Here is a 24932-nt window from a genome sequence, read left to right on the forward strand (position 1 = left end):
CTGAGTGATACTAAAGTCTGTCTAAAGGATAGAGTTCCGGCCACATCCCAAATAGGTATGGCCGTGAACCACATTTGACGTGTTGTCTCTCTGTCGCACTTGTAACTTCGCACGTAAATGTGACAGGGAGGCAAGACGTCGAACGTGGTTCGCGGTAGGCCCTCTGGTCTGGTATGGTTTGACGGTTTGACGCTTTGCCGATGCTAGGAGTTGTCCTTCCAAAAATCCTTATTTAACAATTTGTGATCGTTATAGCGTATATTTTTCCCATGTTTACGCTAAAAAACGAGTTGTATGACAGCTTAAATAGACATATACTTATATCTATTTTACCCGTATAATGTCGTTTTAGTCGGCTCGTGTGCTGCCCTCTAATGGTAATTCACTCACGCTCCCAATCGAAGCAATAATGTTACATCTATAGAGTCATTTCATTATCATCAGAAAACAAAATAACCGGGAAAAATAATGAATTGATACTTTAAAACAAAAAATTCCTTAAGTAACACCATTAAGCATTATTATATACGTATTTTATTTGGTTAATCTCTAACAGTTAGAGTATACTATATAATATTCATTATATAGGTTAACCTATATAATATATATTATCGTATAATATAAACCTGTACATTAGGTTAGACAATTAACCAAATAAAATACGTATGTAGGTAAGTACTAAAGTTTCCATATCTTTGCATGACGACACCCAAATTGGAATCGGCGTCAAATCACATACAATATTTATGTGTACGTACTATTTTAATGTTCTTTGTTATTTTGTTGTTTTCTGAAAATCAACTACACAAATATTATAATTATTTTCAAGCCAATAAGATATGACTCGTGAAAGTGATTTTGTCGAATAGAGTCAACGACACGCCACCTTTGTACTACGATTACGGTGTACATGAACGCTCGTCGAGTAAACCGGCACTCTTAATCAATGAAGTCGATTAGTCGCCGCCGGAGGCGCAGTGCTAGGGTCATCCGAGTGCGCACCGCACACGCATTTCACACAACGCGTGTCATCGTAAAACAGTGATACCTCGTTTATCAGTAACAGAGTGAAGTTTTTGTTTCTAAATAATGGTTGTTACAAGTGTAATGTATGTTTGTGTAAACTGAAGTTTCGAAAGTTTTCTAAGTATTTTGGAATTGTTTTGTAAAATCTTGTAGACTTTGATCTGAAAGTTACTTTGACGGGAAACGATAAGAGTCCGTTTTCACTCTTGACGTAACCTACATAATCAGATGAATATGCATTTATTTAAAATAGTAGGTAGATATTATCAATTTCATATTGTTAAAAATCTAAGCGTTATATAGTGTATATAGATAACATATTTCTAAGAGTTGTGTAAAAAGTGATAACAAATTACTTAAACGATTAAAGGGCTATTAAGCACAATAGCGGCGCCTAAGTAGAAAAGAGTAGCCAAATCCACCAAACTACGAGTTATATGAACGTTTCTTAGCAGGCGCGTTTAGAGGGTTCCGTAGAGCCTTTATTCCGTATTCGTTAGTGCTAGAAAGCTGAAATTTGGCATGGTATAAATCAAACAATCCAAAACACCGTAAAATCAAATCTAAAAAAAATCCGCTTTAACCCAATAGGTAGTGTCGGGTATCGTTGCACAGGTCTTTTAAAAATGAATAAGGGTCTCTAACAACAAATACTTTCAATGAAAACTATAGCGAATATAATCGGTCCAGCCATTTTCGAGTTATTGCAAAAGTCTTCTCTTCTTAGTAAAATGACGTATAAAGCGCTGCAAATTAAATCGGACCGTTGAAAAATATATAGTACGTCTAGCAAAAAACAGTACCCCAAGAACTGCCTGCAAAATAAGCTTAAATTTCTAGTATATAATCAAAGAAAACACAATTTTCGTCTAAATTGCACAAATATAAGTTTTATCTATCAGCAAGGATCTAGCAGGCTAAGGAAGGAGAAGTGGCCCCTGTGACGAATATCGGATTTTTATAATGTCATTTGTTGGCTATCTTATTATATAGAAACACCTTAACTTTCAGCCCCCTATCTTGAACCATCACCGAGATAATGTCAAAAACGTGATTTTAAGGACTCATTTTTTAAAGTCGTTTTTCTCCTAAACTATATAATGTAGAGCAATCAAACCAAATCATAGCTACAAAGAATGAGTAGCTATGATTTGGTTTAATAACTCAGTTTTTTTTTTTAATATTTACTTCACTGAAAAAATTATGATTACAATGTCAGAGATTTTTTTGACAGCTCTTTTCAATAAGTATTTGTATAGGGAGCGTGCGTGAACTGTAGGAGGCAGCACAGGAGCCGTCAGATTTTTGGCGCGAGGCGTAAATGTGATGTTTTTTGTTCTGATGTAGCCCACAAGATGGCAGAACCTACTATGCACAAGAAAACACGTGACGTGTACATGTGCATGTTTATGGTTCCGATTCAGGCCATAAGATGGCAGACCCTCCAACGCGCACGGTCCCTATAGGTACACCTATGGAAAAAATCACATAAACTGCAAATAGTATTAACTACTACCGTGCGAAAATATAATTGGTGCAACATACTTATATCTTTTATATATATCTTTTAATCTGTACAATGTTCATATTAAAAGAAACTTAACAACTGTTAAAATGCAGAAAAGAAAAAGTATCTATTGGAAAGTTACAAAATTTACAGTATGCTGCTATTTATAACTTAACTAAACAAATAGTTTAGCCCTACATTTTTGAAGTCATTTAAGCCCTAAATCTTGATACGAAATAAAGCTACTTATCTAAAGAACTTTAGTTAACTATAAACATGTGCGTCGCGATACCATCAATTAAGATATAGAAAAATAAACTTTACACCTGCAATATCAAGTTTTCGAAGTCGAAGACTAAAACCAGTTACCCAATAACCCGAATAATTGTTAATATTTTACAATCAATAAGTATACAAACATGTTTATAAAATACGTATGTATAGTAGATACCCCTATAATGGAACTGGAACCGGTAATGGAACATAAAACCACAAATATTGTAAAATAAATAACTAAAACTAGTTTATAAACACTGGCAACATTTTACCATAAACAAGTGTCATAGAGCTTCTTAAGTTTGATGTTTCATTAAATTTGTTTTTTTTTTCTTAAGAAATTGGCGCCAAGCCAAAAGTAGTCGGGGAACTGAAAAAATAATCAGTAAGAATTCTTAACAACTCCGCTAAGAGAGGTGAGTACGTATTTTAAATTATAATAAATTATTTACTTCATGTCATTTAGAATGTGTTTTGTTAGACGGCGCGCAATCCTTCATGGGATTATAGCTACATTGCGAACTATTGCGGATATAGTTCTTTGAATTCTGCCGACCGATCACATACCGCAATGTAATGAATCTCGTATGCGACTTCTCTCATAGTCTCAATGAGCCCTAATATATTGAATTGTTGAATTAAATACATTTATTTTAAATTAATATCGATGTTCCCTATTCTCATTCTAATATTTCAGATAGCTGGGGTCATGTACTCATATCCCATTATAGGGGACCCATCACTGGTTCCTTTCCATTACCGGGGTTCCATCACTGGAGCTTTGTGGTCCATGACTGGAGATAAGAAACATAGTTTTGATTTGTTGATTAAGTGGAAACGAATTGCAGTATCTTTTGTACAATACGCCTAAAACATAAAAGACGGATAGGACATTCAACTTTTATCACACTTAGGAGTAGAATTTTTACATGTATCAGGGAAATGTCACAAATGCTACAAATTTGCTCTTAAATATCCTATGACTGGTGCCGTTACCCTACCTATCGTACCGGTACCAAAAATGAGACATTTTTAAATAGTTAAATTTCGTCCGCTTTGCATGTAACGTAGGATTGTCTTGCTCGTCTTCTATGTTTTCGAAGCAGTTAATAAAAGATACTGCAATTGGTTTCAACATAATTAACAAATTAAAACTATGGCGCCATTTCTTTTAAAACAGTCAAAAAAATTACCGTCATCTTATACAGCTCTATGACTTTTGTTTATGGCAAAAGTTGCCAGTGTTTAAAAACTGATATCAAATATTTATTTTACAGGATTTCTGGTGTTCGTCTCATTATTAGTGCCTTGTCCATTATAGGGGTGTTTACTAAACGCATTTATAATTAGTACTTACAACTTCATAACAAGAGTAGAAAAGTATACTAGTTTTCAAATTAGTTCTGTTATTAATCCGCAAATAAGTGATTATAAGATAATTCGAACGTGACTACTTTATCATAATCTCAAATAATTATCAATACGTAATATGTCTATTTAAACCGATCCGCTTAAGGGGTTATTATACTTCAAGTACATATTTTTTTGCCAACGGCACTTATTTAGGAAAGGGTGAAGAAAGGTACCCACAACCATTAACATAGGGAACATCCATAAATTACATAAAATGAATTTGAAGATTTTTTGATCCCTCCGCCCCTCTTTGTCACTCCTGCGGTGGCAGCAGGGATCCGAACCGGTTTTTTGGAAAAACTTTGAAATAAACATATATTTCGGTTTATTTTATACTCCAAATATAGGACTCGGTTGTGTTTTTAGATAACGACTTCGTATTATGAGATTGCCCAATTAGAAATGAAATAATTAACAAAGAACGAAAAAATACCGTTTTCGTTCCCATACAAAAAATACCGGTTTCCGATCCCTGGGTGGCAGCATGGATGCATTTTTATTTCCTATCACTATCCCTGTCACTTTCGCATTTACATACTTGTTAGAACGTGATAGGCATGTTGACAGAACAAGAACAATTTGAAAACCATTTTCTGTTACAGAATGAAGTTAAAATGACGTCACAAAGTTTGTTACTCCTCCCTACTCCTTGTCACAACATGTCACATTATGACCCCCTCCATACGTAAGTAAATGGGTAACCCATAAGGGGTAACCCATCAAATGGGATGCTAGCTAGAATCCTACCCCCCAATTAAATATATTAAAACGGGTAATTTACATAAAGGTGAAGATTGCTCGACATGTTTCGCTCCATAACGAAAATCTTCTTTACTTATATTTGCTTAATATGTCTGTGTCTCACAGAAGATTTGTTATTGAAATTCCTACCTTCCTAATTAGGATTCTACTTATATCTTGCTTCGTCCTTTCCTTTCCTTTCCTTTCCTAAAAAAAAGGTTCTTAAGGGCATAATGTTATAACCCGCTTTATTGAGCGTAACGCTTCGATTTGAAACTAAATATTTGTTTAGATATCATACAGTATGCTGAAGGACTGTAGTTTGTTGAAACCTGATTTGTTATCAGTAGAACATGATACTTTAGTACATAGATAATTATACCAATATACTATTTATCTAGTAAATTATCTACCATTCAATGAACTCTGAAGAGGAGCAGTTACTTAATAGTACATTACGATACAAGGAGCAGTTACTTAATAGTACATTACGATACAAGGTTTTGGTTTTATTTTTTTATCATAGTTTTTTTTTTGTGTAATTTGACATTTAGAGACAGTATACATCTCTAATAAAGTATTTATTATTTCATAGATTCGATATTTGTAATTGTTTTTTTTTTTTAATTTATTGTTTGTAAAAATGGACATGTAAAAGTGCCCCTATGGCCTATTTGCTGAATAAATGTTTGATATTTGATATTTGACAAGTGCGAAAAATGGGAAACTCGAAATGAGTGGCGATAAATTAAAACACGACCGAAGGGAGTGTTTTAAATCGACACGAGTTGCGAATTACCTATTCGCAAATGTATCGTACTACGTTTTACAGTACATATGGCCCTTTAAATGTTCCACACAGCAACGTATTATGCTAATTTTCGCACTAGTGCGGTAAAGTAGCACCATATATACTGTAAATGTATTTTATGTAATTTCAATGTAACGAAACTGTGCTAAACAAGAAGGATTTTTGTAAATCATTGTACTTTAAAAGAGTTGAGGTTCGCTAACTACGAGTAATTAAGAGGAAGAAGAAAAATGTGGACTTCGTTTCTCCATTCAAACGTAGTCCCCATTTTCTGTCTGAATATTGACATTATGGAAAATACTTTTACATAACTTGATGTACATATACTTATTAAACATAACTATGCCACTATGTTTGTTTGATTATTGCAAAAATTAAAAGCACACACACACACAGAAGCACAGATTTCATACATACATTTAATAATTTAAAATTCGAAAAACGCAGGGCATAGCTTTGGTTGATTTAGAACAAATTGTGTCAGAATATTTTCAATAACGTTAATAAGCCGAGAGAAAAATGAGGACTACGTTTGTATAAAAAGGAGATTTAGGGAGGTGCAGGCGGGGGGGGGGGGGGGGACGCCGCAGAGGGGCATACATTGTGCCCCTCTGCGACGTCTGCCCCCCCCCCCCCCCCCTAGTTCAATGGCTGGCTACGCCCTTGTAGACCTTACCATTCCGTGGGACCTTGTTGCCATTATATTGCTTTGGGAATATGGCAAGAAATTGATTATGAGATTAGCATAGTCGTGGGTTCCAACTATTATTATTATATATTATTATTATATATTATTATATATATTATTTTATAACTACAGATCTGGACAAAATAAACATAAACATGACGATTTGTGAAATTCGGGGTGAGCTGAAAAAAATGTATTAATCAGAAGGAACCTAAGAGAGGTATGGGCATTGTGAATGTCATCTCGCTTTGTGTGGTAGGGCACAGCCAGTGGATGTCATTCCAGATCTAGAGCAGAGCCAAAATGGGGAAGTGCCTCCACCTTACAGAAAACCGCAGCCAAATAACAATAGACCCTACTCATAGTGTTGTGTTCCTGCCGGTGAGTAAGGTTACCAGAGCTCAACGAGGGGGGGAGGGGTTTAGGGTCGGCAACGCGCATGTAACTCCTCTGAAGTTGCAGGCGTACATTGGCTACGGAGACTGCTTACCATCAGGCGGGCCGTATGCTTGTTTGCCACCGACGTAGTATTAAAAAAAAACCTACCAAGTAATTAAGATTACGACACATATTCACGTCTAAATAATCAGTAACTAAGCCTGTTATCTAAAACACGTAATATACGTGTGTATCAAATTCTAATCAGGGTCACATTTGTCTTTAAATGTTTTTCTCTATCAAAAAGGGTTTTATTATCCAGACATATACTTGCCAGTAATAGGTAGCTAATCTCACTCCTGTACGAAGATACGCTAAACGTTCAAATCTTACAATGAGTCTTTCAATGGGTGTTACGGCTAATAAACGTGGTGGAACAGAACTGTCATTTGCTTTTTAGGGTTCCGTAGTCAACTAGGAACCCTTATAGTTTCGCCATGTCCGTCTGTCTGTCTGTCTGTCCGAGGCTTTGCTCCGTGGTCGTTAGTGCTAGAAAGCTGAAATTCGGTATGGATATATAAATCAATAAAGCCGACAAAGTCGTACAATAAAATCTAAAAAAAATATTTTTTGAGGGTACCTCCCCCACACGTAAAGTGGGGGTGTTTTTTTTTTTTTGCTTCAACCCTACACTGTGGGATATCGTTGGAAAGGTCTTTCAAAACTAATAGGGGTCTTCAACAAACATTTTTTGATAAAGTGAATATATTCGGAGATAATCGCTCCGAAAGAAAAAAAAAATGTGCCCCCCCCCCCCCTCTAACTTTTGAACCATAGGTCCAAAAAATATGAAAAAAATCGTGGAAGTAGAGCTTAAGAAAGACATTAAATGAAAACTATAGCGGACATGATCAGTTTAGCTGTTTTTGAGTTATCGCTAAAAGTTTCCCCTTGATAGTAAAAAGACTTACTTTAATTAGGTACTGATTATGCAAATTTGCCTATTTGTTTAACTCGCGTGAAAGGTACCGTTTCATCCCTTGGTTAACAATTTACTATACTTTAAGCTCCAGTTTAGCTTATTGTGACGGAAGAGTAACTACGGAACCCTACACTGAGCGTGGCCCGACATGTTCTTGGCCGGTTTTTATTAAGGTTTAAAACCCTGCCAAGTGAGAGTCGGACTCGCGCATAATGGTTCCGTACCATTACGCAAAAAACGGAAAAACACGTTTGTTGTTTAGGAGCCCCACTTAAATATTTATTTTATTTTATTTTTAGTATTTGTTGTTATAGCGGCAACAGAAATAGGTACATCATATGTGATAATTTCAGACAGACAGAGACGAACAGTGCAGTCTTAGTAATAGAGTCCCGTTCCCATTTTACTCTTTGGGTACGGAACTCTAACGGTAAAGTAACAATTATTTTGCGTACCAATATTTGAATTTAGAGAATTTACGTTGGCATGTTTGATTTAGAATTTCTATTAAGCTACCAAATTGTACATATCTCAATCTATTGCCGTTTAATTAAAATATTTTTAGTTTATATAAATTGGGTACCTATAGATATTATCACAACTATGAGTAAATACACAAAACCTCGTTCGTGATAACAGGGACTGAAGTCAACCCGATAACGAGTGTCTACGGGTATAATGTCATTTAATAACACGAAGTCGTATAAAGCAGAGTCAGCGCTACGGCAGTGAACAAAACGATGCATTGAGACAGTGTTAGAAAATCCCAGTGGAGTAGTGGATTGACTAGTGTCAATAAGGACTAGTGCAATGAGAACGTTTTATAAAATATAAGTGTTTGCACTTTAATTTGAGAAGAATATTAAGTGAATAAAGTAATTGTAAACATAATGAGATGTGATAGTGGGAACTAAGTTACATTACAATGGCTAGCCCCAAAGTGACTAAAGTGCCGCCTGATGGAGGATATGGCTGGGTCGTCACATTTGCTTATGCTTTAAACAATGTAAGTATTTGTACTTTTTTTATCACATTAACAGACCATCGAATTGGTCGACAAGATTCACTGACATCAGAATGATATCTAAATGATGCCATTTAGTTATCGTGCAATTTGATCGTACGTGTCCGTCCATATTATATTTTGGCGCGAAGAAGACGCACGAAAATTAAATGGCATTATTTAGATATCATTCTGGTATCAATGTACGTTCGAATTGGCCTGTAAGAATAGCTAAGGCTCACAATTATTATTATTTTGCTTGTTACCTACAGTATTTGTTTGTTTCTAAATCCAATTACTCGATGAACATAATTCAAAGAATATACCTGTTTTTAACGTAAAATGTTTATTTTATTTGCATGTAGATAGATACATTACTCGTACCATCACATATTATAAATATTGCTAAACACTCTCAACAACTCCGGCTTTACAGTAAGAGTAGGAGCTTTGTCATAAAACTTGTGTTTGTGTGTAAGTTAATTAAATAACCGGTTTTTTGTCCTAGGTCGTGGTACTTCCACTCATAGCCGGTTTCGGCTTAGTATTTCAAGAAGCGTTCCACGACGTGGGCTTGTCAGCTACACAGGGCACCCTGATAATCACCTTGAACCATGGGTTCGGGATGCTGCTCTCGTTCTTCGGCGGGCCGGTGCTGCGGCGCTTCGGGTACAGGAAGGTGGCCGTCACGGGAGCCATACTCATCTCAGCGGGACTTATGCTCACGGCCGTTGCGTCCAGTTTCTGGCTCTTCTTATTTTCTTATAGCATTTTAAATTGTGAGTTTTTTGTACCTGTTTCTGTTTTTCTTATTTCTGATGGTAATTACCAGTAGTTTAATAGTTTGCATTGCACAGTCTTTATTTACATGCAGAATGATTCTGTTGTCTGACCATAGTGAGCATACTTTGAAAGGTAGCTGTTCCATAGAAAATCGACATATCATCACCATCTCTTTCACGTCTGGTCGTTAAAAAACACCGACACTTACATAATTCGCCAAAATGTTTGAAACAGCAGACTTAACAAAGTCACCCTATATGGATAAATCATAATAATTGATTTAATGAAATATTTTTTTATGTTGTCTAACTATAATATAAAAATAAAATACGAATCATTCACAGCGAAACACTGACTAATTTTTAACTTATAAAAACTGAAGTATTTATTTCAATATATTTCAGCAATGGGAGTAGCAGCAGTCATGGCCGCCTTCTCACTAGCCATTAACTCATATTTTAAAGAGAAAAGGAGCAGAGCTGTTGGTGTTGGAATGTCCATCACAGGGCTCGGAGCCATCTACATGCCTCTACTCATGAGTGCACTCATATATGCCTACGGATGGAGGTACGCTGTGCTCACTCTGGGAGCAATTTGCCTGCACTCTTTGGTAGGAGCTTGCTTACTTAGGCCAGTAAAATGGTACATGGTAACGCCTCCCCAGGAAATGATGCCGCTGAACAAAGTTGAACATGTGGAACTTATTAACGGAGGACTTCCACAAAATGGTAAGAAAATACTGTAGTAAATAGATTGTTTGTATTAAAAATAATTAAACAATAGTATTCTCAAGCTTGCTTTCTAAATCATTTCAGGCACTGTACCATCGCTACCACAACTTGAAGAGTCTAAAGAAAATGGACCGGTATCTGTCAAAAGCCAGTCAATGAGATCACTTTCCAATGGTTTAAGTTTAGAAACCAGGAATGCCATTTCACATCCCGATGTGCATAAAAAGTCTCAAGAACCAACATCGGTTTTAGAGTATAAATGGTGGGAATCTCAAGAAATAAATTTGGGTAGTTCGATAAATATATTTCGTGAGAACGAGTTTCACAAAAAGCCTGGACTAGAAAATGAGGCTTTCATAGAAAAACCACTAGAAATTGAATCAAACAAAACGCTTGTTCAAAAATTTGTTGACTTTTTCGATCTGACTCTATTGAGAGATCCAATATTCTTGAACATAATGTTTGGATTATCAATGGCTGGTTGCGTTGAGACAAATTTTTCCTTATTATTTCCAATAATTCTTAAAGATATGTTAAGATTTGAAACTTCGCAAATAGCGAACTTAATGGCTGTGATTGGATTTTCGGACACTTTGTTTCGGCTGGTGTCTCCGTTTATAGGAGAGTGGTGCAATAAGTCGCCCAGAGTCATGTACATGGTCAGCTTAGCTATGGTCATCTTTATTAGGTCAAGTAAGTAAAAACTTATTTACTTAGTTATTTATCGTATTCCTGATTTCCCAATACCTAGTAAAGAAAGATTACATTATTCCGTCTAGTAAGTTGTAGAGGTCACGTTTTTAGGGTTCCGTACTAAAAAGGTACAAAAGGAACCCTTATGGTGCGACTCTGTCCGTCCATCTGTCTGTCTGTCTGTCGCATCGCTAAATATCTCAAGAACCACTTAAGCTATCGATTTGAAATTTGGAATAGTTATGAAAAATATTAACCAAGACACATTAAAAGTTATTTATTTATTTATTAAGTATGGAAAATGCCCAATATGAAGAGGGGGCAAAATTTCAAAGTCTAGTGACTAAGTCAAGTGAGGTATCATTTGAAAGAGCTCAAATTGTTCATTCCAAAACATTTCTTTTTTTTTAATTTTACAGGAAAAATATAATCAGACCTTGGTAACTATTCTTTTTATTAACAAAAAACCTTTGCAAGTTCAGTTTGCAATTTAACCAACTTTACGTGTGTTTATTACACCTGAAACGTCTATGAGATTACATCAAATATATCTTTTGAGAATTATCATCGAGAAACCAACATACGTGCATTACATCGCGCAAATTAGTTAGACAATTTGCCGATAGATGGCGCTGTACACAAATATACTGATTATAGGTACTTCTGTTCAGAAGTCTTTTGCCTTACACGCCTGAAGTTACACGAGATAATGCAAAGTTTGTACGGAACCCTCGGTGCGCGAGTAAAACGAACTCGCACAAGACCGGTTTTTTTTTAAATAAACAGTGCGATGGGACCATGGTTAAAATAAATTACCCGTAAACCCTTGTTTAGAACGGCGGGACAACGGGTAAAAAAAAAACCGTGGACCCACTGTGGTACAAAGCAGTTGGGACCACGGTTAATACGTGCTTTGTCCCAGTGTCGGCGGCCAGTGTCCGCGTCATTCCAAAAATTCTTAAGTAACATAGCTTTTTGTTCTAGAAGACATACTAAACAACAAGATTGATTCCCACAAGCTGGCTCCCTGATAAGTTAAAACAGATGGCTTTTGTTTACTTTAATTTATATTTCTTAAGTCGAGATTTTTTTAACCGTAGGATATAGGTACTTAGACGTTATATTTTTGTTTAAAATTTTAAAGAATATTATTAATTGTCCTAATCTTCTAAGATTAGTTACTTTCACTTGTCCGCATCACCCCTTACGCCCTCGATAGCGGTTTCATATTAGTTTTCCGGTCAAAAACTATTCCAGGCATACCATTTTCAGACGAGTTCCTAGTTACTATAATAAAAATCTATTCGAAGTAGATTGCTTTCAAAATTCGTTGGCTAGTCTAAAAAATATAGTCGCACGTAAGTTGTTTTAGTACATAAGTACAGATATCAGTTATCTTTCTATCTGATACAAAAAATTTGAATTTATGAACCTCCAGGTCTTTTTGTTGTATTTTCCTTTTATGGTGGTACTTCATTTGTATTGCGCTGAAAAAGCGCTGATGGCTTAGCGGTAAGAGCGTGCGACTTGCAATCCGGAGGTCGCGGGTTCAAACCCGGGCTCGTACCAATGAGTTTTTCGGAACTTATGTACGAAATATCATTTCATATTTACCAGTCGCTTTTCGGTGAAGGAAAATATCGTGAGGAAACCGGACTAATCCCAACCACGCCTAGTTTACCCTCTGGGTTGGAAGGTCAGATGGCAGTCGCTTTCGTAAAAACTAGTACCTACGCCAAATCTTGGGATTAGTTGTCATGCGGACCCCAGGCTCCCATGAGCCGTGGCAATATGCCGGGACAACGCGAGGAAGAAGAAGAAGACTTCTTTTGTATTGCATTTTTGATATGTTTGTATGACTGTTTGGTTTCCAAATAAATAAATAAAATAAAAATAAATAAAATAGATCTATAACATTGATTCGGCACTCGCCGTTTCATAAATAAATACCTACTATCTATATATTAGTATTTTGAAAATACTAGGTATAGCTGTCGGCACCAAGATTGAGGCTACGTACACAACAACACGTCATGTTTAATGATACCTAATGATAGCGGGGTTTTCATGCCGGTAGCAAGATCAACAGGAGAATGCAAGATATACCTATTTCTATTAAACCTGCATATTTCGTTCATTCCATATTATTTTTGTAAATATGAAGTCAACTGTCCTACCGACACTTAAAATCTTTGGCTCTCTGCTAGTACGCAATATTAGTTTGCTTTCATTCAGAATAGACAAGCTAAATCACGCTAAAGTGTCCATTACAAGATCTTATTTGTATCCTTTCTTCATCTTAGATTAGGTTTTTATAATATGGATATAAAATTAAAATATAAAAACACATACTACACAGACAATATATGGTGGCTTAACCTAACCAGCGGGCCCAAGTTGCCGGTGGTCAGGGCCGCAGAGAGAAGAACCGACGGATTATTGGCAACGGTAGTCCTATCAGTAAAATGATAGACGTGTATGGTTGAAAACTAAAATCATTTTTTTTTCAGTAATGTTATTTACAACTTCGTTCATTGGAATGATATTCGTCGCCCTTGCAATGGGGATAACGAAAGGGGTGCGGACAGTCTACATGAATATTGTGATACCAAACTACGTGCCCTTAGAACGGCTGCCCTTCGCTTCTGGAATACAGATGTTCTTCAACGGTATCATTATTATCACGCTAGGTACCGTACTGGGTAAGCATGATTTATTTAAGCATTTATTTTCACCACTTGGTACTCGTAAAAGCTCTCTTGATTCTTCAAAAACTTATGAGGAAGTTGCATTTTATCCACAAGAGTGGCAAAGTATTTGATACAAAATTTTGAGTCGGTTGCTCATGTTGGCTGGTAGAATTTACTTTTAAGTGATGAATTTGAAAGATAATTATTTAATAGCGTTCATTTGGATTTGATTTGTAATGTTTTAGTAAGCACTGATTGTCCTCGCGGTGTGGTGAAAAATTTGGTGTTTCACTCGGTTAGCAAAGTTTGATTAGCCCTCGTGCATTGTAACCCTCGCGACGCTCAAGATTCCACTATACGAACCACTCGCTACGCTTGTGATTCAATTTTATAATCTTTCGCTTGCTCGAATATCAATATTAGAACAATATCTTTGCCCCCGTGTAAAACAAATAACATCTGTGACAATCCATATCAAAAGGGACCTTGCAGGTCGGCGCTAACGTCGCGTTATTAGTATTGGGGCGCCGCTAATAAGGTCCCTTTTGATTTGGATTGTCACATTTTTTCTCAGTTTACACAAACATCATCCAACATCGAAGCATGCAAATATATTATTTTATTGATATACATTTGCACGCCTCCATGTATGCTAGATAATGTTCCTCAATGCTTCGACAAAAAGGAAAACTGTTAACATTCACTGTCTACATACATACATAAGTCAATTATGTATTTATTTTTTCAGGAAAAATCCGCGAGCTATCCGGAAACTACAGAATACCTATCGTTATCTTGAACTGTGTCACAATGGTCACTGTGATCATGTGGGGTGCCGAGTTTCTCTACTTCAAGTTCAGGAATAAATCCAATGAAGAGGCAAAAGAAGCGACCAGTTGAAGTCTGAAAATGATCCGTTAGGAATAACTATTTTAATTAACCTTTTCGAACGCTTAGGACAAGCATTCGTTATTAACTTTTCTTTATTTAATAACACAGAACATATGAATTTATTTTTTTATTATTATTTTATTTACAGATGTATTTTTCAGTCATTGAAATATTTACAAAGTCATAAACTAAAGTTAAATATAATACTGGGGACCATGAATTATCCAGTTAATATAACAGGTTTATTTCGAACAACATATTAATTGATAGGCGACTGAAACCATACTTAATTTTAAAATGAAATAATTTTAGTAAACATTACAAAATATGGTTACATAATAACACAGTTTACAATATATACTCATATAATGTCAAATAAAAAAGAATACATCAATACAATTATCGTTCTGTATTCTTCTTAATTTGTCAATATAAAACATCTAATCTATGAATTCGCTATAATTTGTAGTTTATTGTCTCCATTGTCAATGCGTTAAGCACGCACACTTAAAACACTTTCACTATATCTCTAATTGTTCACGTTTTTATTCATTTGGTTTTGTAAATTAGCACTACTTGCGTAACAACATAATCACTGCTCGTTCGATTTATTTGTTACACTTTTCTCACTACTGACGTTTTCAGGAGGTTCTGCAGTCACTGTAATGGGGTGTGTATCCTGAAATACAAAATCGGATTGAATACTAGATATATCTATGCAGTACGAAAGCAGTAGGTAAGCTACTGATTTAAACGTGCGGTTGTTTTATTGCGATAAACACAGCGTCAAACTCGATGCGTTTGTCGCAAATCCATTTAAAATCAGATAATCTAATGACCGTATATTGTTTTACGCGGTAAACGCAGCGGTAAGCGTTTTCATTTTCCCTACATTCGGTCTATCGCATAAAACTACCGCACGCTTAAAGGACTATACTATATAAAGCCTGACCAGTAATATATGATCACACGCCTTGTTCCGGAATTTCTATGGAACTAAATTTTTCATACTAAACTGATCGTATATTGCTGGTCGGGCTTTACTTACCGGGTGTGGCCTTTAACAAGAGCAAACAAATAACTGTAGGCTGTACGTACTCCTCAAACTGACCAACATTTGTACAGCGACTTAAAAAAATCTTGTGTTTTGATTTTTAGTACACTTTAACATTTATTCTAAGACGCAATGTATTGCCAATTTTGGTTCTTGACGTGATAAATAACGTCAATTACAATTACAATGCCGTAAAAATAGGAAATCTATAGACTTAATCATTTTTAAATTTATTGAACATAAGTCACCGTTTGAGAAGTAAAATCTATGGTTTTATTATTTGCTCGCGTTACAGGCCACACCCGGCCGGTATATGAGAGTGAGTAGCTCGCAATGACATTTAAATGAAATCTGTATCATTAAATAAAAATCTTAGACTATATTTAAGTAAGTAGAATAAATTAATCAATATTTTCGACGAAAATTATGTAGAACATAATTGGCTGAACCATTATTCAGTAGATATTTTCCAAAAATCCCTTATTAAAAAGACGTACGTGCCACGAACATACGACCTATAAAAAATACGGATTTACGGACCCCTCTATTATACTTTTCCCCATGTTCGACCCTTAACCTGCCTACTTCAGGGTGCTTAGCCAACGTGCCAATCGTTACCGCTCCGTAGTGTAGCGTAGTCATCTCTCTATCACTCTTCCATATTAGTGCGGCAGTGACAGTTGCGTTTTGTTCGCTACCGAGTGAACACGACTGGCACGTTGGCTACACACCCAGTAGTTTCTATGATTGATTCTAAATATATATTATGTTACGATTAGTCAGTGCTAAACTCACAAATGTGTAATGATTATATATCAATATGTACAAGAGAATTTTATTGTACAAATCGTTATTTTAACAATGAGTACAATATACATTTTTATCGACTTTAAATTACCAAATTATATTATATATACGTTATTAGTTTAATGATCAGTGCAATGTGCAATATAACACTAAGTAAACTAGTGACTTGTAGGTCATGTTTGGTTAGATTTATTTTGAAGCAGTAGTAGTAGTACGTATAGTACATACTTTAAGTACCGATCTGTTGACTGAAATACTGTAAGTACTGTAAGTTGGGAATTTTATACCTAGATTGAAAATTAGTAAATTAGTAAGAATAGAACCTCTTTATTGTTAGTGGATATATTCTGAGAACCTTCTGGAAACGATGTGCTATTGTTAATCTTCTTCTTATTCTCCAATTCATTTACTGAAAAAAATAAAATAAGTATGTTACAATAAAAATATTTTTGTACAACAGGTATTTCCCTATCGTAGACCAATATGAAAGTCGAAACATAAATATAATAAAAATTAAACCATAATTGGTGCGAAGTCAATTTAATGGAAAACTTAGTTTACAACTTACTTCTTTGATGCCAATTCCTAGAGAATCCATACGAAGAATCAGATTTAACCGACTCTATATTCTCACCGGTCGCAAAACGGGGTCTGTTGGAGAATCTGGGAGATTGAAAAGGAAGATTATCCGAGGCAGATGCCTCGTTATCTAAACTCGTCTTCTTAGACTCAAAAGATGTTATATGTTCATAATCGTTTATAGTCATATTCTGAGATTCCGTCCATGGTTTTGATGTAACTACGTACACCTTTTCTTTTGTGAGTGGAGATATAGAAGTTTGAATCGTCTCCCATGGTGCAGGAGTAGAGGTAGAAGATCGGAATGATGACGCTGCGGTATAGATGTGAAGCTTTTGCAAATCTTCATAATCATCTTTATTTTTGTCTTTCAATTTAGACCTGGTACTATCTATATTATTATTATCCTTGTGTGATTTTGTATTTGGACTTTCGTCCTCAGTTACAAAATGCCGTATACTACTTGATCCTTCGTGATCATAAAAATCATAAGTATATGTGGTAGGGGTCACAGAATTAGTAATCGGACTAATTGTAGTAAAATATTCATCTGGAATTTGTTTAGCATATTTACCGTTAGTACGAGTTCGTTGAGCTTGAGTTTTAAAACGTTTAGAAAACTCTTGTTCGGTCCAATCATCGATATTTTGTTGAAGTTTTATAATATCAAAGGGAGGTTCTTTTACATCATACAAGTCGTTTAGTATAGAATGGGTGTTCAATCTCTCTGATTCGTAATTATCATTTTCTGTGTTAGATAGCTCCTCTGTTATTGTACTTGGCGTAGTCTCCGTACTAGAATCAACAGTGTAATAATTTTCTGTATTCGTCGGAACTTTCCTAGCTAGGTAGTCATCTTCAGGAGTCGATATCCATTCCTCCTGGTTCTGTTCGTATTCATTCGTTTGCTTATTCTGTTGCCCAGTTGTGTATGGGATGATAATTTGAACAATTTTTGGTTTATTTGAATCTTCCTGAGCCGCTGTTGGTTGTGAAAAAGCATCACTATAACCAGTTCTACTTTCATCCCAAGCACTACTAGAGAAAGTCGATTGCTTTGGTGCCACTGTTGTAGAAATATCATCGTAAATTTCATAATCTTGTACATTTAATGGACCACTTGTAGAAAACACGAAGTTAGTATACTCTTTATGAGGAGCTCCAGGTTTTAGATACAACAAGGGTGAATCTATATTCTGTAAATTACTTTCTGTCCGATATTTATCTACATCTTTGTCCTTAACTCCTCTTAAATCAGCAAAGTTCTTGTGGTTTGAAGGGTGATTACCAGATTTATATTTCAAATCAGAAGGTATATTCTGCTCATATAAATCATTGCCAACCTCAACTCCAGTACTTTCAAAACTAGAATCGTGATTTGACTTTGTAGCTTCAATGTGATCTTCAGATGCTTGGGAAGAAATATCCCTGATACTATCTACTATAAATCCATTGGGAATATTTCTGTAAGCCTTCGATTGATTTGATATTTTTCCGACATCAATATCGATAAGTGGAGATTGCACTATAGATGTAGGATAATCTATAGAATGAGTGTATTCGGCAATTGCTAAGCTTTGTTGTATATTAACATTATTTGATGGTTGTTGCACTTGTTTTATTCCAAGCGCATGGTTTAAGGGCAAGTTAGGTAACGGCCGGAATGGTCGCGCGTTAAATATTGGTGGTAATGGAGATACGCTCAAGTTCGGTAAAGCAACAGGTTGTAACGTATGAATGTTTCGTCCTCTATTCAAAGTAAATGGGGCTGGTTTTGCCAGAGCTAATGAATGATTGGGATTTAATCCTTTGGTCCCATCAATAGGTAAAACTTCAGTCCTTATTTTAGATGATTCTGCTGCAGTAGCCGATACTGGAAAAGGTATATCTGCTCCATACGTGCTTGGAATTGGCTCCCCGTATGAATTTTGAAACCCTATCGGAGCGGACACTTTTGGTAATTGTAAGTCTTCGGAAGGAAGAGAGTTTTGTATAACATCTATTTGATTATCTTGAGGGAGGTCATTATTTATTACTCCAGGCTCGTAACTAGGAGTCACAGGTATGTAAGTTGATGTCAAAGGCCTCGGTGACTCATATAATGGCGTAGGTGTAGAGTAAGTAGAAATAGGTGGACCATAAGTTGAACTTGGTAATCCATACGATGAACTAGGTGCGCCATATGTAGAGCTGGGAATATTGTACGAAGAACTGGGTTGTCCGTAAGTTGAACTTTGAGCATTGTATGAATTACTGACTGAGTTATAAGATGAACTGGACCCAAATGATGAACTTTGGACTGGGAATGATGAACTTGGCATAAACGTAGAGCTAGTCGGATTTGCTACCGTATGAGTTGGACTCGGTGGTCCGTATGTGGAGCTTACGAAGCCATTGTTGTTATCTAGAGGACGGATCGGGGGACCATAATTTTCATGCGGTATCCCTGTTGATATATGTGATACTTCCTGATTTTGTGAATAAAATGGCCGTGGTCTAAATTGGACCACGTTTTGTGCGGTGGGACTCGGAGGTCCATAAGTTGGTATCAAACTTTGCTGCAAACTTTTACCTTCCAAATCGTATCTTATTACTGGAATCCATGGCACTAGATTGCAGGGATTACAATCTTTTTTTATAGGGGCTATATTGTTATTGTTGTTATACACAGATACTGCTTCTGTTTCTTGAGAAGGGAATAACCAACTTGAGACTTTTTGGAATAGCGAAGAAGATGGAGTTGTGAAAGGCTGAGGAGGAGGTACAAAATTAAAATTGTATTGTTTGTAAAAAGGAGCCGGAAATTTGAAGTCAGATGATAGCGCCTGTGGTGGAGGCGGCGGTGGAGGTTGGTAATGATACCCAGGGTCAATATTCTGTCGTTGCGATCTGCTAGCACCTCCATGAAACGGCACCGGTTTAATTTGTGACAGTGGCGGTGGTGGTGGCTTCAATAACTCCCCAAATGCTCCCCCATTCCCGCTGTTGTAAATGTATGCAGTTGAGGATTCGCATTTACTTCTTGAGACCACAGATAGCAGTATGAACGGGAGTATCTGGAAAAGATAAAAATATTGTCATTAAATTTGATATTCAATGATTAGTAACTTATGAATAGAGTACAAGTCAGAAGTTATCAGTGTTATCATCCCCTTTTTCATCATCGATTGACAAGAACAACTTTTAGAAAATACAGTGAAACACTAGGCGTGACATATCAGAGGCATTGTGGAGTCGGTCCCACGAGCTGCCATTCTTTATACCTACTTTTCTCTTTTCTCATAATATGCCGCCAATGGACGCAATCAGAAGACGCTACGTTTTTGAATTCAATCATAAAATATAATAAATCTATTTTATAATTTTATAAATTTTATATGGAGGAAAATGCGTAAATGATCTAATAATACACTTTGTTTCCTCGTGAATTTCTAAATTATAAGTACAAAAATACGGAACCCTTAAAACGATTAAAAGGAAATACCAAATGAGCCCTACCCTTCTCAAGTTCTCAGACTTGAGAATTTTAGGTAAATATCTTCGTCGCGCTAAAGGCTCCTACAGTTATTGCGGTACAGGGACAATTGCAGCTTAGGCAAAAAACCTGAAAACGATGTTTCGTTCTCGACAATCCAAAGGAATCCTCCAAAACTTAACCAATTCTAGTAACGAAATTTTGGAACGGAATGAGAAAGAAATTATCTGTGTTTGACCGTTTTGATTTTTGCCGATGTTGTATGCTAGGCGCCTGTTTAATGGCGTATTTATTTGTCCGTTTTTATCGCTTTTTAAAGTAGCCTAGTTCTTATAAAAACAAGAATATAAAAAAAAACATCTGATTACGAAATGCATCGTATTGGATCGAAACATAAACGCCTATTAAAACCTGCAGCACGAACATGCGCATGATTTGGCAGCGAGACAAACAGCTATGACCCATTCAAGCCTCGTCCGCGCCCGAGTTTCGAAACTGCTGTCTGTCCACGTAAGTACTACATCTGGGTGCATCATTTAAATAAATACGTGAAGAAAAGTGAAATTGTTTGCTAATTCTATTAGTCACACAGAATCGCGGAAGAATAATTTCCATAATTCCATCTCCGGTCAGATCGATTCATATCGACGTTATGTCATGCTCCAACAGTAGCAATGCTTATAAAAAGTTATCAAAATAAGTTATTACAGCAATTCTGAGTAAGCGTTCTTCGCCAAAGGTCATCCCACTACGCAGAACATTAGCCTTCCACAGTTCACACGATCCTAAAATAGAGAACTTTTACTTAATTGCCTGACAAAACGCAATGCTCTCATAACATAAGGCGCCTTCTCTCATGACGAAAACACGAAAGTGAAAACTGGGTTAAGCTTAGCATTGATTCTGAATGAGATAAGGATTGATAAGATTGCTGAAGAATTCGCTACCCGCGTCTACTGCACGCTTGTTGAACGATGATATTTTGTTTGGAAATACGCGTGTCGCTATTAAGTATGTATAACACGAAATTCTAAAATATTGCTATGAATGCTAAGTATAGATACCCGTATATAATATAGCATTAGTTTTCTATAAAACTTGTAGATATTGTGCCGTGCTATCGTAGTCCTAGTTTTGAAATACTTGCGAAGCACAAACACGAGCCTTATTGAGCTTACTGTAAGACTAGGTTGATTTATGTAAGATTATCCCATAGTATTTAATAAAGCTGAACTTGGATTGCCTAGTGAGACAATTATACCTAGGCGTAGGCACTAAACTTATTGCTGATGTAGGTTGATGCAAAGTTCTGCGCCTAAACCAAAGCATTTTGGTAAAATTGTTGTCCATTAAATAATAAGCCACTTTCCATACACACCCAACAATTGAAGTAATTATTGTACCTAGACGTCGTTTAGCTATTGGAAAATAACAATCAAGTCAAATGACTTAGTGTTTGTTCAAAGCATTCATACCATCATCATCGTGACTTTAATCTTGACAGTGGACGGTCGTGATCTTTACAAATCTATTGACATTTCTTTACTAGCTTCTTTTGTTTAAATTGCCAATATGCTTAAAAGTACCTACATTTATTCGTATGTACGTACGTTTCTACAGTGGCTACTGATTTTGCATTACTCAATAGAAAAAACATGAGAATAGAAAACGTACCTATTGAGATACAAACAATGGTCATATTCAATAATCGATCAGATGATCACCTGTGTTGATTAAACCTGAATGAACCTTACAAATGTTAAGCGATTCGTAGGTCATTTGCGAAGAGAAAGTACGGAAATTTGATCATTGAATTTACCTCGCTATTTACTCGTGGCGTCTGCACACTACAAATGTGATTATCATTTAGCCCCCGACATTGTGTATTAAGTTAGAATTATCTTTGTTATTATCTAAGTATAATATATTATTTTAGCCTAGTAGTAAGAGTATATATCGTGTCATTCACGGAAACGCTTGCTTTGACTTGCATTGTCATCTTATTAAAGGTTAGATTTGACAAATCTGCGCGTCTTCGCGGATGACTCTGCCTAACCTGGATGCTATTCATGGGTTTTGAATCCCGGTAAGGGCTATTATTAGTGTGTTGAGCAAGAATATTACATTGTTCCCGAGTTATGAATGAACATTTTCTATTTACCCAACTCCAGGGTCCCATGTAAAATATTGGGCATACTTTATTCAATGTTTTTTACTAATTAAATAGAAATGTGTTTTGTCTAAGTAACATAATAATAAATACCAAAAGAACTTATATTTCGAATGTCATTCATCAAGAATCAACGTCAGTATTCTATTCTAAGCCTTTGCTAGATGTAAAGGTCAGTGGCACCATAAAACGACGAGAGATGGTATATAGGATAGTTGTCTAGAAAGGGGCAGAGATCAAGCTCTTCCTATACCTACCTACAGGTGCTGTTAACAACGAAATCACGCATTACGATGAATATATTACTAAGATTCTAATGTTTATAATTCGATATGTATGTACCGTAGTTAAAGTTATAATCTTAAAACCTATGTTTTGCACTGACGTAGATAGGAGTCATTGGGTTTTGTAGTTTTTATTATTTACTACAATGGGACTCAATCACGTAAAATTAAATTTTAAATTCGCCAAGTGAACCAGTCTGCCGTTGCTAAGCATGTACTAGAGTCAGGAACAAACTATTGGATTAAGCTGCATAGCTCTAAAATCCTTTCAACAAATCGTCGGTTTTATAATAGAAAAATTCGTGAAGCCATTGAAGTTCAAAAAACATAGCGATTTCAATCGAGACGATGGTTTTAAGATCTCATCCTCATGGAACCCAGTCATTTGAAAGCGAAAACATATATCGCAGGCTGAAAAACTGTTGTCAGTCAACCGGGTGACATCTCTACTCCGCAAAACGTTGTTAAAGTTGATAAACAAGACCAAGTGCGAGTAGTTCGAAAACCTCGCGCGGCTAGATGTTGATGTCAACTTTGGTCAGCCTTCTCCGAGACTACGGCGGCGGCAACGCCGTCCTCGAAACGTCCGAGGTTAATTTAAAACTTAATTTTACGCGATAAAGTCCCGTTGTAGCAAATAATAATGAGTAAAAATTTAAAAACTTTAAATTAGTGCTTTTATAGTTTGTTCCAAAATAACCAAGCGCTATGATTACTCGTACGAGTGGACTTTAGTAACAGCAAACAGTTCATAATATCGCTGTAGCTGTACCTAAGTTTATTACCATAAACCTCTAAAAGGAAGCATTCAAACAAGCTTACACTAAATTAAATGAAAAAACTAAGGATTAAACGCATTATTTAAGTTAACTTATAAATACTCACGAAAATCGGCACTCTAAATTTGTTTGATTATTAGCTGAAAATTAAGCGCCTATTCTACCCGATGCTGACAACGATGGAGTATTACATATTATTAAAACGAACTAATAATAAATATTGAACCTGGCTCTATCTTACGCAAACGTCTCATCACGATACAGAAATATGACAAAGGCTGATAAAGAAAACAATCGGGCTCATGACAAGCTTATTACGTGCTTTAGTGGGCGATATTGAAGCGTTAGTAAACAATGGATGCTCATCGCTCTAGACGACGACAAATGGGGTGGGAACGTCCGGAGAAAGCCTCTTCGTGACTGAAACAGTAAGCTCAGACGAAAATGTCCCGCCTATTAATCTTTCTAAGAGTGCATAAAAAATCTCAAATTCCATTAAGTACATTCATATTATGAATGTACTTAATGGAATTTGAGATTTTTTACACGACTGCTCTAAAAAGGAGTGTATTGTTTTCAGGGTGCATGTTTGTATGTGTGTGGGTATGTAAGTTTATTTTCATCACACTTGCTCGAAAAATACCTTATTTCATGCAGGTGTACTGAAGGACAAAGGCCTTTATTGTTCCCGTGGGAGTTAGATTGTGGAAAAACTCCCTAGGGAGTTATAGCTTTTTTTTATGTCACTTATTCATACAAACCAAGTAGCATAAATGAGTTTTACTTGTAGAATACTGACGTTTATAATTTAATATTTTTGTTTATGTTTAAAATTATTTAATTTGATTAATTTACCTGCTGTTAGAAATATTTTTAAGTACATAATTTTCAATCGTGGCTGAATGCCGAATAGGCAGTGCCTTCGATGCCTAACCTGTCAAAAAAATCCAAAATAGCGGACGAATGTTTTATTAAGACTGTTTTTTCTTCGCAAGTGTGATGAAAAACATTGTGTGTAACTTCCAGGGTGAATATTGCAAACTCGGGTCTCGAATATGTCATCCCGAGTAACATAGGCTATGTGATGACATAATAAAAAGCATATGGCGGACTATGTACCTACTGCATATTGCTATATATATATATATATATATATATATATATATATATA

The 24932-nt window shown here is 35.9% G+C and overlaps 2 protein-coding genes across 12 annotated transcripts in view; one reads left to right on the forward strand and one right to left on the reverse strand.

Moving 5' to 3' along the window:
• Positions 1-660: 660 nt before the first annotated feature.
• LOC133516965 (monocarboxylate transporter 9-like) lies at positions 661-16931 on the forward strand. Of its 10 annotated transcripts, none has more exons than XM_061850039.1 (7): positions 661-1109; positions 8462-8828; positions 9334-9604; positions 10013-10336; positions 10424-11032; positions 13543-13734; positions 14471-16931. In XM_061850039.1, exons 2-7 carry the CDS (start codon positions 8748-8750, stop codon positions 14620-14622), a joined length of 1629 nt encoding a protein of 542 aa, XP_061706023.1. In that variant the 5' UTR covers positions 661-1109; positions 8462-8747; the 3' UTR covers positions 14623-16931. The 10 variants fall into 10 exon arrangements, with proteins under 10 accessions (XP_061706023.1, XP_061706030.1, XP_061706029.1 ...); XM_061850046.1 differs by having other exon boundaries at positions 8532-8828; XM_061850045.1 differs by having other exon boundaries at positions 8535-8828.
• The window catches only part of LOC133516961 (uncharacterized), a 28295-nt gene continuing 18090 nt past the window's right edge, over positions 14728-24932 (reverse strand). The window contains exons 2-4 of one of the 2 annotated variants that reach the window (XM_061850034.1): positions 17043-20109; positions 16830-16883; positions 14728-15292 (exon numbers count right to left, since the gene is read on the reverse strand). In XM_061850034.1, coding sequence (XP_061706018.1) covers positions 15255-15292; positions 16830-16883; positions 17043-20109 — 3159 coding nt within the window. In that variant the 3' untranslated portion in view covers positions 14728-15254. Of the gene's footprint in view, positions 15293-16797; positions 16884-17042; positions 20110-24932 lie in introns of both variants that reach the window. The other variant, XM_061850033.1, reaches the window with a different exon arrangement.

Source organism: Cydia pomonella, chromosome 4 (genome assembly GCF_033807575.1).
Source record: "Cydia pomonella isolate Wapato2018A chromosome 4, ilCydPomo1, whole genome shotgun sequence".
Classification (NCBI taxonomy): domain Eukaryota; kingdom Metazoa; phylum Arthropoda; class Insecta; order Lepidoptera; family Tortricidae; genus Cydia; species Cydia pomonella.

What these genes read in the sequence shown, in the direction of transcription:
- LOC133516965 (XM_061850039.1), top strand. Translation starts at nt 8,748, where the DNA reads ATGGCTAGCCCCAAAGTGACTAAAGTGCCGCCTGATGGAGGATATGGC. An exon ending in TTGCTTATGCTTTAAACAAT is followed by an intron (nt 8,829 to 9,333) that starts GTAAGTATTTGT and finishes TTTTTGTCCTAG; the next exon opens with GTCGTGGTACTTCCACTCAT. An exon ending in CGGAGGACTTCCACAAAATG is followed by an intron (nt 10,337 to 10,423) that starts GTAAGAAAATAC and finishes AAATCATTTCAG; the next exon opens with GCACTGTACCATCGCTACCA.